Here is a 16,394-nt window from a genome sequence, read left to right as displayed (position 1 = left end):
ATACAACCAGGGAGGTTACAATGCAAATCGAAACATCACAAATCTACTGGAACGCCTTTCATTTAAAAACCTACATTTGTCCTTGTTGGAGAGTTCAATTAGACACGTTTAAAATACGTCAGCTTCAAGTATCACCATGAGCTTAACGTGTCCTCTTCCTCCTCTGCAGGTACAGCTCGTCTTCCGTTGCCCGCTCTCTAACCTGGTTAGCTGACAGCTCTACCCAACCAGCCCCCCCCACCCCCACCCCCCCACCCCCCACAGAGAGAAATGCATTGGTCCTCGTTGCAACATTTTAAGACTCTCTCAGACACTTTTGTGGTCCGTGGCAATTAAATTTAGACATTTCATTTTTTTTTTTTAAAAAAAAAGCTATTTTGTTTGAACACACATATTTTAAAGTTTTGATGAAAACACAAACACGGGGCACAGGTATGGCAGTTATCAGTTTCCCCAAAAAGAAAAAGAAGTTAAGGTGATTTTGGGCTAATGTGAAGTCACAAATTAGCCTCCATGAACATCTCGACACTCACTGATTCTCGGTGACCTCTCTAGCCATTGCTGACGGTAGTTTAAAGAAGTCTTAGTGATCACCAACATCGGAGCAAAATCTTAATAGGAAGAACACGGTCTGAAATCTGAGTCATGAAGAATGATGCATGGAGCTGTAACAGGCTGCATTTAGGACTTGACTGAAACACGTCATGAATCTGAAGTTGGTGATGGATTAAACTCGTGTGATTAGCTGTGAACAACAAAAACATTACTTAAACTCTCCCCACTGGCGTCCCTTAAACTGGTGGAACTGAGCAGAACTGCCACACCACATTTCAACATTTAAAACGAATTGTAATCGGCATCTGAGATACAGTAGCTCGTGTGATTCAAATTTCATACAGCAAACTGGACCAACATCCCATGACTCCGCCCCAAATACACCACTGACACCTATCCTGGCTGTTATTAAGGTTTATAAATCTCGCTCTTCAAATGAAAAGGTAGTGGTCGTAGTAGTAGTAAAAACGATGACAAGAGTTCACAGAGTCATCTGTGGAGGAAGCACTGGAAGTTGAACCAGGAGCTCTGATGATATGGTCAGTCATTGTGACGTTGTCAGAGTGAGCGGAGGAGGAGTCGTGGAGCATCAATTGGCCTCTGTTACCCCTACTCAGTCCTTTCTGATCAGGCCAAACACACAGTAGCCCTGTGGGGGTCTGGCTGCCACTGCTGGGTTGGTGATGCTATGCCGCCATGAGATACTGATGGTAGAAGAGGCCGAAGAGGGAGGTGGAGAAGAGGCAGGCCGCAATCCACCATGTAAAGAAGGAAAAGAGGCCCCGGAACAGCAAGGGGCTGAAGACAGTCCGCAGGCCTCCCAGAGCCACCGACAGCTGGGCTACGGATGCCCGGGCTCCCGTTTCTACCGCTGAAGCTGGTGTTGGGGCCGCTACTGGTGGCGCCACCATCACAGATTCAGAGTCCATTTCATGGATGCAAGGCAGGTCTTCTATAGGATAGACCCACCAGGAGTGTCCACCTGCAATCAATAAGGCGAAGGATGAAAATGGCGTGAACCCTTGGAGGGAAAAGAGGCGTTCCAAATCATTGAGCAGTGAAGTGACTCACCTAAGGTTTTTAGCAGCAAAGTTGTATGCAGCAGCATCACCAGCGGTGCCACATACTGTAGTGCGATTACGCACAAGTAGTAAAAAACACGTGCAACCTAGGTGAAGAGTAGAGAAGAAGAAGAATTCCTTTACAAAAACTGTTCAGCAAAGGATTTTTCAAGTCTTTAAGACCAAACTTTAAAAGTTGCTTTTTGTTTCTCTGAAACAACATTATCTAACGCAGGGATCCAGCCTGCTCACCAATATCAACAATGTTATATCTGATTACACAAATAGCATTCTTACTGATGATGATTGTTACTGGATGTGCCACTTCATACAATTATCACATCAGAAATAATGTGCAACTAAAATTAACCACAGAAACTGCACAAGTTTAACAGAACAGGAACGCGTAATGACAGAAACTTGTCAAACATTTTGTTTTGCAAATCCGTCTGTTGTCGACCGCACCCCTTTTCACTAATTCTGGAAACTGAGTTCATCTAAAAAAAGACCCTCTTGACAGCAAACCTGTATTTGCAGAGTCATGTATTATAATTTGGGAGGCCGGTCTGCGCTGGACCAAACTGTCAGTGCTTCGCGTTGGGGAGGGCTTTTAAGGGGAATGACAGGAGTCGATATGTTTGGCCACAACTAATGCCAGCCCTAAACACACTCATCCAATTTCCAAGTGCACCATAGGTGGGCGGCATGCCTCCTGCATAATGCATGTCTTGTGTGCAGATGACTGAGCTCTCTGCTCTGTTCCTTAATTCACAAAGTCCGAACCCTAAATGTGAATGTATTTGCTTTGAGCGTGGGGGAAATTGGCTTATTTGTAAATTTGTCCCCCTCTTCAAAATCAGCAAGGTGGCTCCATCTCAGTTACAATGGAATTAGAGATCTTAACAGTGCTCTGTCTTAAAATCCCTTCTAACGGTATGGCATGTGTTAAATGGGATAAAGTTATGTTTTTGTATTGCTAAATTGATGCAGAATTGCAGAAGGGTATAATAATAATAATAATACATTTTATTTTTAGGGCGCCTTTCAAGGCTCACAAGGTCGCCATACAGAATACAAATAAAAGCACACTACAACAAGTAAAACAGGTATAAAAACAAAGCAATAAAATCCAGGAGCAGTGCAAATTGAGTAGGAAAGTGTGAAGAGATGGGTTTTGAGTCGGGATTTGAAGAGTAGTAAGGAGTCAGTGTTGCGGAGGTCAGGGGGGAGTGAGTTCCACTCCACAATAAGACTGTATCTACTATTTTATTTACCATCTTTTGCAGGTCAACGGTACTTATCCGTCCTGCCTCTTTCTTCATCTGGTCCACACCCTTCTGGGCCAGGTTGAGGTAGGCCTGCAAATGATGCCTCATCATAGCGAGCCGGAGAACACACATCAGTATGATGGTCCATAACCGCAACGTATCATACGTCTGCTCAGTCATCCTGATGTTAATAGAAAGACAAGGGCCGAGTAAGAGAGGAGAGCCGATGAGGGGATGACAGCGTTTTCTGGCCTGCAGACTCAACACAACGCTTATCTGCTCCATCGCTTGGATGGTCGGCAGAGACAATGAGACAGAAAGGAAAGACAGCAACAGCAAAGGAGTCAGAAACAACTCGGGAGGAAAAAGTCAAAGAGGATGATATTGAGAGATAAAAAGGTGAAAAGGGGGAACTGTAACATGAAATTGGGTTTCATCGTGTTTGACTTTGATGGTATCACGGTCGCTGTCAGCAGCAGAAGTTTTGACACGTGCCTGAATTCAAACTTGCAACAAATGAGAGATGTTATCTGAGAATGAATCACCGGCTAACAAATGACAGCAGTTAGAGATACAATGAAGAGCTTTCTCAGAGGGATGACTACTTTTGTTTACAGTCTAATTTTAACTCAAGTACACAGCTTGTGTATTGTCACTTCATCTATGAGCTGAATACATTCCTGATCTCATTGAACCGCTGTAAATTCCATTTTCATGACTGCTGTTGCATTGTTTCCATCCATTTTCCAGCACAAAAGCCGCAATTGCTTCTATTTTCACGGCTTTGCAACGTTGTCCCATCCCTCTTGTTTGAATGGCAGGTAATTAGCTTGCTAGATATCAAGGGAGTCCAACTGGGTTGGCCTACCGAGCACAGAGGAATCAGCGAGAAGGCGTGAGCACGTACACCTTCAGCGCACTCACACATGAGCTACAAAGCATTTTACCACTGAGCTCATTATCCATGCTCAATTATTAGAGCTATCACCAAAGAATATGATTGTAAACTTTCAAGTGACTTTGATGGTTACTTCTCCGACAAATAACTCAAGAACAAAAGGGTTAAATCCCTTCTCAGCCAAATTGTTTGCTGTTGAGCACCCTGACTAGGACTGTGTGGACAAGTTATTCACTGAAAACAACATGTACAAAACAACACGACTTCAAAGTTTTTGCAAGACTTACTCTAGTCACAGAGCATGCATTTCTAAGAAGGAGAAATGTTAATAAAATCTAATGCAGCGTGTAGAAGTGATGCTCCATATTTGCAGCAAAATCTTGCAGTGTCGTCGTGTACATCTGGAGCAGAATTTTAAAAAAGGATTGTGCAACCAAATCATAACTTTTACTTACAAAGGCACACTCTCCTTTTCCAGAGTGGGGTTCATGATGTAGTCCTTGGTAATGGGCTTCACCCACAGCAGGACCATGATAAGAGGGGACAGGAAGTTGATATGAAGCAGAGTCCTATAGAAAAAAGGGAGATGAGGGAGAAGACGCTCAGCCGAACCAACAATAAGGCGAGACCCTGACAAACATCCAACAACTTGTAACTTAGTATCTCAGTGAACCGCTGATAATCAAAAAAATTGTCTGACCAGTGAAGGAAACCTAAACAGTGATTGATTATTATGGCATTATCGCTGAGAATCATCATCAACGACAACAAACAGCTCACTGAAATCGCTCTTTTTAATCTCAATTTGAAGTTAACACACTGAGAAATAAGGTCTGTGCTATCAATGCAACTCTCCCAGAGAGGGGTTAGAAGATAACCAAGGCACAGATTTTGAAGGGCTTGGAGATAATCCCTGCTAGTGACAGGGTCTGAGGATGTAAGCTCATGACAGTTAAGGGGGTGGAAGAGGAGGCCATTTTGGGGAGTCTGCTATGCCAAAGTGGATTATCTGGATGCGATGCACTCCCTGCTCTGCACCCCCTATCATGGTCGTAGACATGCCACCCAGTGAGTTCTGAAATAGAAATCCGCCCCAACTGAGGAAGTGTTCCTCTGAGTCACAGGGTGCTCGCTCGTATCTGACACACTCTGAATAGTAGGAGACAAGTACAACTGAACTATACTTGGCTCCTTGGTACTCAAGATGGGACAGCTTGATACTTGAGCACTGTGTTTGTGGCCAGTTTGAGCACATCATGTATTCACTGAGCCTAAAACCACAGATACTGGAGACTATCTCAAAGCTTTTTTTTTTTTCCCCCATTATCATCAGAAATCATGTATAATCCAATGATCAATTCGTTCATTTACATGCCACATGAGCGTTATTTGCTTTCACTTAAAATACCACTGTTTAGAAAAATGAAACCTGAAAACAGGCAACTGAAGCAGCTATAAAACACAGTGTAAATAGCAAAAATAACAAAATAAAGCAAAGTTACAGCTTTTTCCTGACCAGGACCTGACCTAAGAGGCCATGTTACAACAAAGCTTGCCAAAGCTCGCCTTTTACATCCTCATTATTAAGGATGAGGAAAACATCAAAAACCATTCGATGAAAAATGCATGAGTGACCACAGAAGTGAAGACGATCATTGCGGTGGACTCACTGTGTAAATTTGGCTGTGGTCTGATTGAGTGCGTCTAGGTGCATCTGGGCCAATCGTAGACCAGGGAAGGTTAGAAATGCTCCAATCAGGGAGCAGAGCAGGGCCAGGATCAGCTTGAAGGTGAGTTTAGATATGGGACCCCTGTGAAAGAGAAAACACACAGTGAGATACTACTGTAGCTTCATGAGTCATAAAGAATTCATGAAGGCGGAGAAAATAAAAATGATACTACGAGAATACTGATTTTGTACATACTGGGAGTCTAAGCCTTGGTGCTCCAGAAACTGTAGAGCACTGTCAGAGAAGTTTGCAAAACCTAGGAATGAAGAAGTGTTTTTACAATGACTCACTCACTGGGGCCAAAACTAATAAAAAGTGATGTTTCTAACTGGGTCATTTGCAAGAAAAGCATGGTGGAGTGCTCACCTGTCTCCAGACCGAACTCCAGGTAGTTTTCAGTGACAATGAGAATGGCCATGGCTTTGACAAAAAAGAAGAAAGCAAAAGTGATGCAGAGTGAACGCTCCCCTCCTTCCTCCAGCTTGAAGTAGTGGGCCGTCAGAGAGAAAAGGGTCTTACTGTGGGGACCGAGTCAAGGAAAAACATCTCCACAAGCTCCCTGGCATAATAAAGCAAATCCAAACCGCTTTGCAGATAATAGTTTCTATGCCTTTTATGAGTTCAAGGGAAATAGAAATAAGTCTAGGCAATCAAAAAAAGAAAAAAAAAAAGAAAAAATTTAGAACACAGTACGACTATTCACCACTAAAATGTGTTTCGCTTTTAACACAAGTATAGAATTCGTGCATACGTACTGGCCCTTTACCCTCAACTGTCACACTAACCCTTGTTTTTGACTCTTCCCGTGTTGACACTGATCAGAAGGTAAAGGACAGAGGGTGTTGCTAAAGCGAACTTCGGTCACCAAGGAGATGAAACTCTCAGTCTCTGCAACATTTCTGGTGACAGCATACCAATTTTTCACTCCCTTTTAGTCCATTTCAAGAATGGTATTCAGTGCAGTCTTTTTTTCTGCCCCCCCCCCCTCCGTCTATTCACTACTGTGAAGACAGCTGTATAAACACTCACCAGACCAAGTTCGAGCCAGCATGAGGCTGAAAAGAGAAAATAGTAATGTTTGAGCTATCATGTGGTGGGCTACAATTAATATACTGCCGAGCTGGCCTGTCAATGTTGGCCAAAGGCGAGGATATGCAGCCACATTTATACGTTTCTGTAAATAAGGGGGGCGGGGGGGGGGGGGGGACAAGGTAGCATAAGATGTGGAATTTTGAAGAGCATGCTGCTCCAGAGTTATCAATGAAGGTAAAGGCAGTGGGGCTGATCTCCAGGGCAAGAGTCTTAAACATATCATCAGAGCTGAAATAGGAAAACTGAAATCAAGTGTCCCATTAACACATATATTGAGCCAACATATTCCCTCATCTTCATCTTCATAGTCCCATTTCATCTGTTCCCCACTCTGTCCTTTTCCCTGAGCATATCAGCCTGTTGGGCTGTGAAAATTGGGCCTCCAATCTCCGACGTAGGCAGGAAATGACACACCATCTGACCGTGGTGAGCCGGCACCGACCAGGAGCACTGGACAGATTGATCCCTGTGGTTGGTGGCGAGGATAATGCATATTATTTAACCATCATTCAGCGTAGCAAAATAGCAGGTAGCTGTGGAGCATAAAGGTGCTGGAAGCGAAGCCTGTGGGAGCTTTAGCAGTCATTTTATGGTCTCTCTGCCACTGCTGCATCCACACAATCAAGCTGGAATGATTTGGTCTCTTGAAGACAAAGAGAAACGACACATACAGGACGGTGGTGAAGAATGCGCATCAAAAGCGCGTTTGTCGAGCGGAAACTTCAAATGTTGCAAACCCACTTACGGCCGCAGTGTGCGGCATGGATGTGTTACTAATTTCCAAAAGTTTACATCAAAACATTGGTGAGATTCAACAGTCTGATAAGGAAAAAAAAAGGCTACCCGAGATGTAAGGAGCGACTGATGTAAGGATACATGACAAAAGCGAGCACTAGCAGGCACCAGACCACACTGATGTTCATCTCTCCCGAGGGCTGAGCCGCACTGTAGTAGAGTTCTGTTATCAGATAGACCACAGTCGCCGCTACTGTGAAATCCACCAGCCACTGGAACTCTGGGAAGTAGTGCAATGCTGGAGGTGTAAAGAGTACAATTAAAAAAACCACATATACAGCACAGTATATATGCAAACGTTAAGAGTGTGTGATTCATAGGGACAGCTTAAAATCGTATCTCTTCAGAGATTTGTCCTCTTTGATTTATACCTAATGTGTCGACTTCTGTGATGCACTTCGTCTCCAGCTGTAAGTCTATGTCCTTGGGAACTGTTAGCGGCTTATTGTCTATGTGACCATTGTACTTCCTAGGGGGGAAACGGAGAGAGCAGCACAACAACAACTAGGGTCAGGATAACAGAAGCAAGCAATAGATTTCAGAACATCAACATGGTTTATTCTGTGAAGAGGTACAATCTAAAAAAAACACATCATTATGCTGAGGAGAGATCCTTTTTCGTGGGACACATTTTTGTTTAGCTCTTTGTCTCATCTTGCCTCTTATACGATTATAAAGGTCCACATGTTTCTCCACTCTTTTAGTAACTGTCAACTAGGACTTATGACCATTAACTCTACTGGACTGTTTCAGCAATACATAGGCAGCACTAAACTGCTAACTGCGGGCAAATGGAGAGCTGTGGAGCTTTTTAGGCTTGAAGAACTGTCTGGTGGGCGTCCTCACTTCTAGGCTTTGTTTGCTCAGCCCTGTGTGTGCTGGATTCGCTGGACAATACCACTGTAAGACTCTAGGTTCCAAACATGCCCCGGACAGATTTCATCTCTGAGGCACCTGACAGGAAAAAAGGGGGCTCAGCTTCACCCCTCACTGAGGAAGTCGGACCGTTAACAAAGGGTGCGGAGCTGCATGCCACGAGCTGGCAAAAGGACAGTGGTTCATCTTTTTCTTCGAGGGATTACTGAACATGTGGTGCTGGAGAGCCTTGACCTGCCTCACACAGGGTCAGAGAAAGGACCGCGCGACAAAACAGCCGCAAGTTAGGAGCTGGACGCCGCGAGGAACAGTAGGGATTACCTTTCAGTTGAGGCTTCAATTTAAATTCACAGCACAAAACAGCACAAAAGGAAACGGCACTAAATTCACATGTTCAACATATGGTTCAACTTCCACCTGAAATTGAATAGCAGTTTTTTTGAATTGCAAAATAGTCTTGAGGGTAAAAAAATAAATAATAAAAAAAATCATCTTCCAGAATCAAAGCTTGACATCTGACCACTTTGAAGACATAATGCTGTTTGGGAAACTTTGAATTCGGAGAGGATGCAGTCCCTTTAAACTGTCATCCCCTAAAATAGCCTAAATAGTAATAGCTCCAAAAAACAGTACCAACTTCCCTCACATCTACGAGACAGGGCCATTTTTAAGCCGAGCTGCCTTGGGCCTCGATGAGGAGCCATAAAGGAACAAAACAACAAAAACAGACTTCTGTCTCCTTACTTCAAACGGGCCTTAAGTGAGCCACATAAACACATCAGCTTCATCTGTTTGCTGACATGCCTGTGGTCCCCATCCATCTCAAATGTCTGCTTCTCATCTTTTTCTTTCCTCTCTGATGAAAGGGGTGCCTTTCGTACCTCCTCTGTGCCACCGTGTTTCCCCAACCCCCAAACAATAGCCCTTCTTCATTCCAGCTCCCCCTTCCTGCCTACCTGTCTTTCCTCTTCTGTCCTTTTTGTTTCCCGGCTAAGCTCCTCAACTCATCTTCCGTGGGGTGCTGATACCATCGCAGACTGCGAACAAAGAAAAGGAGAGAAACGTGGAATGATGCTACGGAGTAAAGAATAAGAAAGAGGATACAATAGTTGTGGATGACTTTTTATTGTTCTAGTGCATATCAATGAAGGCATAGAGTATGAAATGAACTATCATGTTGATCTTGAAATATGGAAAGAGTAGGTTGAGCAGACATCTTGGATAATCGCTCGTCTATCCACTTCTTGTAAGGAGAATTTGCTTAAAAGCTTAAATTGACTTTACATTCACTCCTTAAAGCAATAATGTGAAAAATCTCGTTTAAAAAAAAGCTCTTGAAAGTCCACATCAAGTCTTTATCCTATGATCATGACTTTATGATAAACCTACAAACAAAACACACACACATACACACACACCCACACAAATCAGACATGTCTCAAAGCTTTACTTTGTATCTGCGGCTTTGATACACATCTAAAAAAGCACTTGTGAGAGGCTCTACAACACCAAGGTTATCTGTCCTTAAGGAGGGAGTTTGAAATGGGAGCTAATTTAAGAGCATCTTTTTGAAGACAACCATTTCAGGCACCCTCCTTAACTTTGTTTAGAAACCCTCTTGTCAGAGCATCTTGAGAAGCAGTCTGTGTGGTAGGGCCGGATAGAAGGAGCACAGCTTGTTTTTCTCCATGTACATTTATTTATTATGGAGAATTAATTACAAAAAATTCCGTAGGGACACCGCGGGCCTCCTGCTTAGGGCAAAAGTTTTCTAAAAATGTTTCAACAGTGCCCTGAAAAGAAAAATGAATTAATTATTAAATGTGTTCCAAGAAGCTGTTGAAAAACATATGTGGCACTAATTAGAGGAAATGAGGCGGGCACTTTTTTGAAGCACCGTCCTCTTGGGTCATTCCAATATTTTGACACCCTTTGGTCTGTGCCGCATGATTTAATTATTCTCTCTCTTTTTTTTTTTTTTTTTTTACTTCTATCCAAAAACCTTGTAAACACTCTGCCAGATGAGTAAACATTTTGATCCCCATTGTTGTGGACTCTTTTTGAAATAAACCTCTCACAAGGCAAGTACAACTTAACTAAAAGAAATGAAACTGTAGCACTTAGAGAAATGATCTGAAACAGCATGTACAGGATTCTGTATTACCTGCCACTGCAGAGTAGCCATCTTGCGAAGGAATAATGAGGTATGATTTTCTGAATTACACTGGCCATTACCATGGTAACCACCAGCTGCACACCGATCACACCCTGTGGAAATAGAAACGGGGGTTTAAATCATATTTAAATAGTAATTATACATGCCATAAAGCAGTTACACATGAAGTATTGGTTTATACAGACTGCTAAAGGCTGACGCACAGTCTCTAACTGTTCCTTAAGAAGTGTTTCAAATGCAACAGAAGTCCACGTTTGCATTACCAATCTCAGAGGTGATGTTTTGCCGTCCTAGCAGAGGAGCTAATTCATTCATTCACTTAAATTCATTTACATCTAAATTAATCTTCCTCGCGTCTCTTTCACACCCTTGCTGGGAGGAGCCGAGACGCAAGGAAGAGACGTGATTAAGGGAAGACACGTTAAGATAGCGGCCAGCACCACTAGCGTTGGCGGACATGACCATGTGCACCTTGAGGTGACATTTGGCAACGAGAGGAGTTTGTTCTAAGCTGTTTCTTAATATCTCTGGTCGAGTCAGGCCACTGCTGGCGATGCTGCAAGTCATTGATTAGATCCACCTCATTGCTGTACTGGATTCACAGCGTTCTGGCAGGTATTTGACAGGGCTGACGTCGCGTGGTTGGTCAACGCGTTCTCGTCCAACCAAATCCTCATCGGTCCAACAATCGCTGGTGTTATTTTCATGAGGAGAAATGCTTTTTAAATCAATTATTTTCGGGTTTTTAATTACGCTGCGATGCTGTACTTCACCAGCAGGACTGGTGCTGGATTGAAGGGAGTCACTGATATGAGAGAACACAATAAGAAGAACATGGAGCAGAGGAGGAAAATGTGCGCCTGTGCCGACACTGTCAACACATCTTCTCTGCATTTCCATTTTAAGCTTTGTGTTCGTCTTCTTGTGGACATCTATTCCATTGCTACATTAATTAATTCACTGCACTGTCCAGACACACACACACGCACACTTTCTTCTCCTGCAACATGTTCTTCTCTGCGCACTTGTTGTACTTCTTCAGTGAATTAATTAGAGTGGCAGTAGAATAATTGTCCACCTGTCTGTCCATCCTCCACAACAACAAGAAGAACAAAGTGCAAGAAAAAGAACATGAAACTCCAGGTAGAATTTCTTTGGTTGACTACAGCCCAAGTATCTAATTCACTGTTAGAGTCCAAAATGTATTATTTCTTCTAGGCTATGATGCGTTTCTCAATTCCATTTCCACACAATTTAATGATTGGTATGGTTGATGCAACTTGAAATGACTCATAGAGTGACATTAAGATTAATATCATCCATCACTATGACCCAAACTCAAAATTACAATGATTTGGCTCGATACAACAAACATAATGACCGCTTTTAAACACAACAGTTTTTTTGGAAGTTTAATTATGAGCAATGTAATTATGAACTAATCAACTACTGTAATTTGTCCACCAAATTTTGCTCTGTCACAGCGTCAGGCTCCATGTGCCCCGGAGAATGAACAGCCAGCACTCCTGTAGAAGGTACCCAAAGATTTAACAACATAAGAAGCTCAACATCAACCCAGCACACTTAGATCAATATTCACTTAGGCTTAAGAGGCCAGAATGATTCCAATCATGCTGCGCTTTTATCCACTCACTGTAGACCAAGTCTGTGGGTTGGCCCATCTCTTTGGCAATCGGCAAGAATTATTGATATCTCTGCCAACACACATTTGAGCAAAGAGAACCAATTAGCGAACTAATCCCCAATAAAATGCTTTTGACTTTACCAACAACTGTCTTATATCTGTGCAAGCACCTGGACCTGTACCTGCAAAGCTACACTTGCAAACTCATCACCTGCCTGAACAAACAGTAATACATCCTGTAGCCTTCATTATTTTCTCAACATGTTTACTCAACTCTGCTCAATGTAGTCTAACTTCAGCCCAAAAGGGGCCATTTTAAATTTCACTTGTTTTTTTTTTTATTGAATTCTTTTTGGAAAATTAATACAGCGCTCTTTTCAAAAAGCAAAATACAGACTCCGCTAACATGCAGATTCTGAAATATGTCGTCTGGGTCGGCCCATCATCTAGTGGGTGCTTGACCTATCCTCGCCAACATTAAGCATAAAATTGGCCATTTGGTTATTGGGAATGTTATAGTGTCTGTGATTTTCTTTTCTTACAGGGCCACAAAATATTTCTTTCTCCCATCGAACAGAGCACTGATTAAAAACGACGGCCCAGCTCTCCAATCTCTGGATTTGTTGATTTTAGTCCACTTTTTTGTTAGCGCAGCCTTCAGAAACTTTACTTTCAGCTCATTTCCACATTAGCCTCACTCAAAAATTAACTAAACATGTGAACATCTTTATTTGAATATTCTACAAGAAATGCGGTTTGGGGCTGCTCACCCACCCTCGCCCATATCCTGCCTCTGGCATAAGGCAGGACAAGCATACATTCATCATAATGACCAAACCTCTGCACAATACCAGCAAATATATTTCTGAGTGAAGGTTAAACCTAAGTCAGACTGCAGTCGGTGTAGAAGGAGCAAGTGCACGAAACCTCGACAGAAGAGGTGATGTGGCCAGACCTGTGCGCTAGACCTAAATTTTGGATTGGTCATGGGGATCCCCAGTGTCGCCCAGCATGGGGTAAGCTCCAAAAGCTAAAGTCAATACCTCTTCTGAAGTCACAGAGGGGAGAGTGGGTGCCATTAATTTGGCAATCATACTCACTCAAGATGTGATGCGTGACCAAACACAACCTCCCTGAGTCAAGACATTTCTCCATGAGAGTAATGGTCATGCTATATAGGTCAAAAGCACACAGCCTTAGTTTGGTGGATGCTGACCATTCTCTGTGGGGGCCCTGCTAGGATCTCGAGCCTGGGGGAAATTGAGCCAGCATGGACTCTCTTATCTCGCCCAGTCCGCTTGACCCCCTCCACACAACAACCAAATGAAATCTGTAGGGGGTGGGGAGTGGGAACTGCAGTGATAACCACTGTCCATAAGAGCTCTACACCTCACTACTATTTTGCTGATGAAACTAACTTTGGGAGCAGTGAAACCCCTTACTGACCCATACTTCCCCGGTTTCATTCATTTAAATTACTCTTAAGTGTTGGAAATTTAGAACTGCATTTTCAACAAGAAATATTGCAGCTGCGGTTAGAGATAGGCCATACTATCAAAATGGGCCTAATAATAATGTTGTAGTAAAAGACTAGGTGGCATCCTGGATGTTTGTTATTCCAGTATACTGTGGTTTAGGGGTTCTCGATATGGGATCTCAACATTTCAGATTGCTGAGTCTGTTGCTGGGCAGCGACTTTGACTGATTTTTCAGCTCGGTTTGACTGTGCTGCCGCGGGGTCGCTCACTGAACGATTCACGGACTCAGATGCGCTAAAGATGCACACCAAGCCATCCTGATGACTGAAACAAATGACATGAAAGCTCAGATTACAACACACACACACACGCACAGGAAGCGCAACTTCATTTTCTTCACAGGTTGCCATTACTTCACTGAATCTTCTCATAGTAAATAGCTGTTTAGTGCTGTTTATGTTCTGAATGTCGTATAGAGAACCATTCAATTTTTCATCCCCTTCCCCCTCCTCCCTCAGTATTACATTATATACAGGTGGTACTGAGAATGTTACCTGTTTGTTCCACCCTCTTGATCTGAAGGATTACCTTTTTGGTGATCACTACATTGCTAATGTTATTTTCCACATGTTGTTGTCCTGTCCTTACTGCTGTAACATGAGGGAGATTAGCACATTCTGATTGTATGACGTGAAGAAAAATACAACACACCTGAAAAAAAAAACACACATAAAATATATATATATTTTTTAAATACAACAAAGACAAATGCCCTTATTGTTTTGAAGTGTCCCCAAAAAGCTAAATCTCACCTCATCCTACCATTGCTATTGTCAAAAATGGATGCAACCAAAACTTTGACTTTTGATGTGATTTTTTTGAACACGTCATAAAAACGTGCACCTGGCAGTCAACATTATCAATTTCCCTCGAAAGGTTCACGATGTAAACATTTTCCTGACAGGTCTCATGAAAACCTGAAATTAGATTTCATTATCTTACTGCTGAACCAATTCCAGTGAAATTATAAATAAGTCTCTAAATGAGCTCCACAGTTTCTCAGCGGGCATCCTGAGGTCAACCCGAGTGCGCCAGGTAAGTGAACACGCCTTCACCTCTCCCACAGGTGCTCTGCTGCCCTCTGAATGACATGCTAACTGCTTGTTGGTATGCGTTACTACCCAATATATATGACTTATTTTCAGCCGATGCCTTACAATAGTAGCGTTAAGTAGTGTCAGCACTCCCCAACACTGTATGCGAATGAAAACTGAGAGCATTTGCATTAACTGTTGTACTGTTGGGAGGCATTCACATATAAGGCTAACGCTAGCTAAATAGCAACACTGGCTAGCCGGCTACAAGGACCTGCTCCGGCTAGCATGCTAAGCTAACGCTACAGTGCAACCGCAGTGACATGAATGGGGCAGAAACAATGCCATGAATATCAACACTTAAATCGATGTTAGCACCTAAAGATCTATGAATGAAAGATAGCAGAGAAGCCGTTGCATTACAGTGCTGGCTGTCACTTACCATGTTGATGCAGTGCAGCTGAAACGGACTCTTCCCCGACAACACTGAGCACCCCGAGTCGGAAATCAAGCGGCGAGGAGCACATAAGCCCTTTTTGCGATGGTTGTGTACAAAATGAAGGGGTTTCTCATTCAGATTGCTATCGTATCATTGCAGAGATGGGTTATATCGTCAGAAATTCAACGGTTCCAACCTCCGCTCCGAAGTATTTTCAACTGCAGTAGAGGTCACGCTGAAATTTTGGGTAAGTAGGTGTCTACTAAATATGCCTGGACGCGTAGAGTAAAATACAAGTATTTTTATTGTTCACACTCCCGCATATGAAAATAAAACGGTGGCTATAACATAAATCAAAATACACGTTAGCCATTAAATTTTTTGATTTGACTTGAAATTGCAAATATTTTTGTAATTTTGTATAGGATTATAGAAGCCCCCTATAAGTATTCATTAGGACCGCCGCAACCGGAAGAGTGCAAAGAGTCACCACCACACATGACAGCTCGTTGCCTGCATAGGATGTCTAGCATTGGTCAAGCCAATGAGGCAAATAACGCAGTCTCCTTTTCTGCTTTTTTAAATCTCACTATCGGAATATGATTATTGACGACATACTTTGTACTTTGCGGCGCTATCAGTCGGTAAACAAACCAAGTACTGCAGGCGTCTTTAGCCTTTATGAAGGTGGCTGTTGGGGATGCTTGAACCTAACCGTCTTTACATCTGAGACATTTTTTAAGTAGTAATGTGAAGTCATTTACTGTAAGGCCATAAAACCTACCTATGTAACCGAAACCTGTTAGAGAGAGTCAAACGCGTCCTATGTGCGTGTCAATCTCATAGAAAATCAATAGAAACGACACAGAGGTTACTTATGTTGACTGTATTGATGATTGGTGATTGTACTGCACCATCCATGATGATATTTCAGATTAAATGAATACATAAGCATCAAGCTGTGATTTGCGATCACTTTTGGCATGAAACGCCATCCTGATATTGGACATAGGTCACCTTGTGAGTGCTTCACGCCTGTGATTGTGTCATGACAAAGTGCCAAAACTACACAAAAGAATGTGGGTTGTCTCTCCTTTCCTTTTAGTGGGTGGGAGGTGAAGACAAGGCCATCCCCACATACCAATTAAATTGTTGAGGTACTGGTAGTTTTCTTGTGTTACTATTTTGTGAAACTTTATAGTTCTCCATCACTATTTCTGAGAAGTTGCAGTCTGTGGCATTTGCATGCAAACTAAAGGACATGATATGAGGTTCTGCTGTAGTTTT

The 16,394-nt window shown here is 42.7% G+C and overlaps 1 protein-coding gene across 1 annotated transcript; it reads right to left on the bottom strand.

Moving 5' to 3' along the window:
* Window positions 1–801: 801 nt before the first annotated feature.
* On the bottom strand, window positions 802–15,320 carry tmem161b (transmembrane protein 161B). The gene is made up of 12 exons (XM_070833920.1): window positions 15,111–15,320; window positions 10,440–10,543; window positions 9,232–9,312; window positions 7,771–7,868; window positions 7,481–7,637; window positions 5,879–6,030; window positions 5,708–5,768; window positions 5,453–5,593; window positions 4,238–4,351; window positions 2,891–3,065; window positions 1,627–1,723; window positions 802–1,537 (listed from the first exon to the last, which is right to left on the bottom strand). Exons 1-12 carry the CDS (start codon window positions 15,111–15,113, stop codon window positions 1,242–1,244), a joined length of 1,479 nt encoding a protein of 492 aa, XP_070690021.1. The 5' UTR covers window positions 15,114–15,320; the 3' UTR covers window positions 802–1,241.
* Window positions 15,321–16,394: the final 1,074 nt, after the last annotated feature.

The sequence above is a fragment of the Pempheris klunzingeri genome, chromosome 7 (assembly GCF_042242105.1).
Source record: "Pempheris klunzingeri isolate RE-2024b chromosome 7, fPemKlu1.hap1, whole genome shotgun sequence".
NCBI lineage: Eukaryota > Metazoa > Chordata > Actinopteri > Acropomatiformes > Pempheridae > Pempheris > Pempheris klunzingeri.
This window is presented reverse-complemented; position numbering and strand designations above follow the sequence as displayed.

What these genes read in the sequence shown, in the direction of transcription:
- tmem161b (XM_070833920.1), bottom strand. An exon ending in GGAGTTCGGTCTGGAGACAG is followed by an intron (nt 5,769 to 5,878) that starts GTGAGCACTCCA and finishes CTTCATTCCTAG; the next exon opens with GTTTTGCAAACTTCTCTGAC. An exon ending in ACCACAGCCAAATTTACACA is followed by an intron (nt 4,352 to 5,452) that starts GTGAGTCCACCG and finishes TTTTTTCTATAG; the next exon opens with GACTCTGCTTCATATCAACT.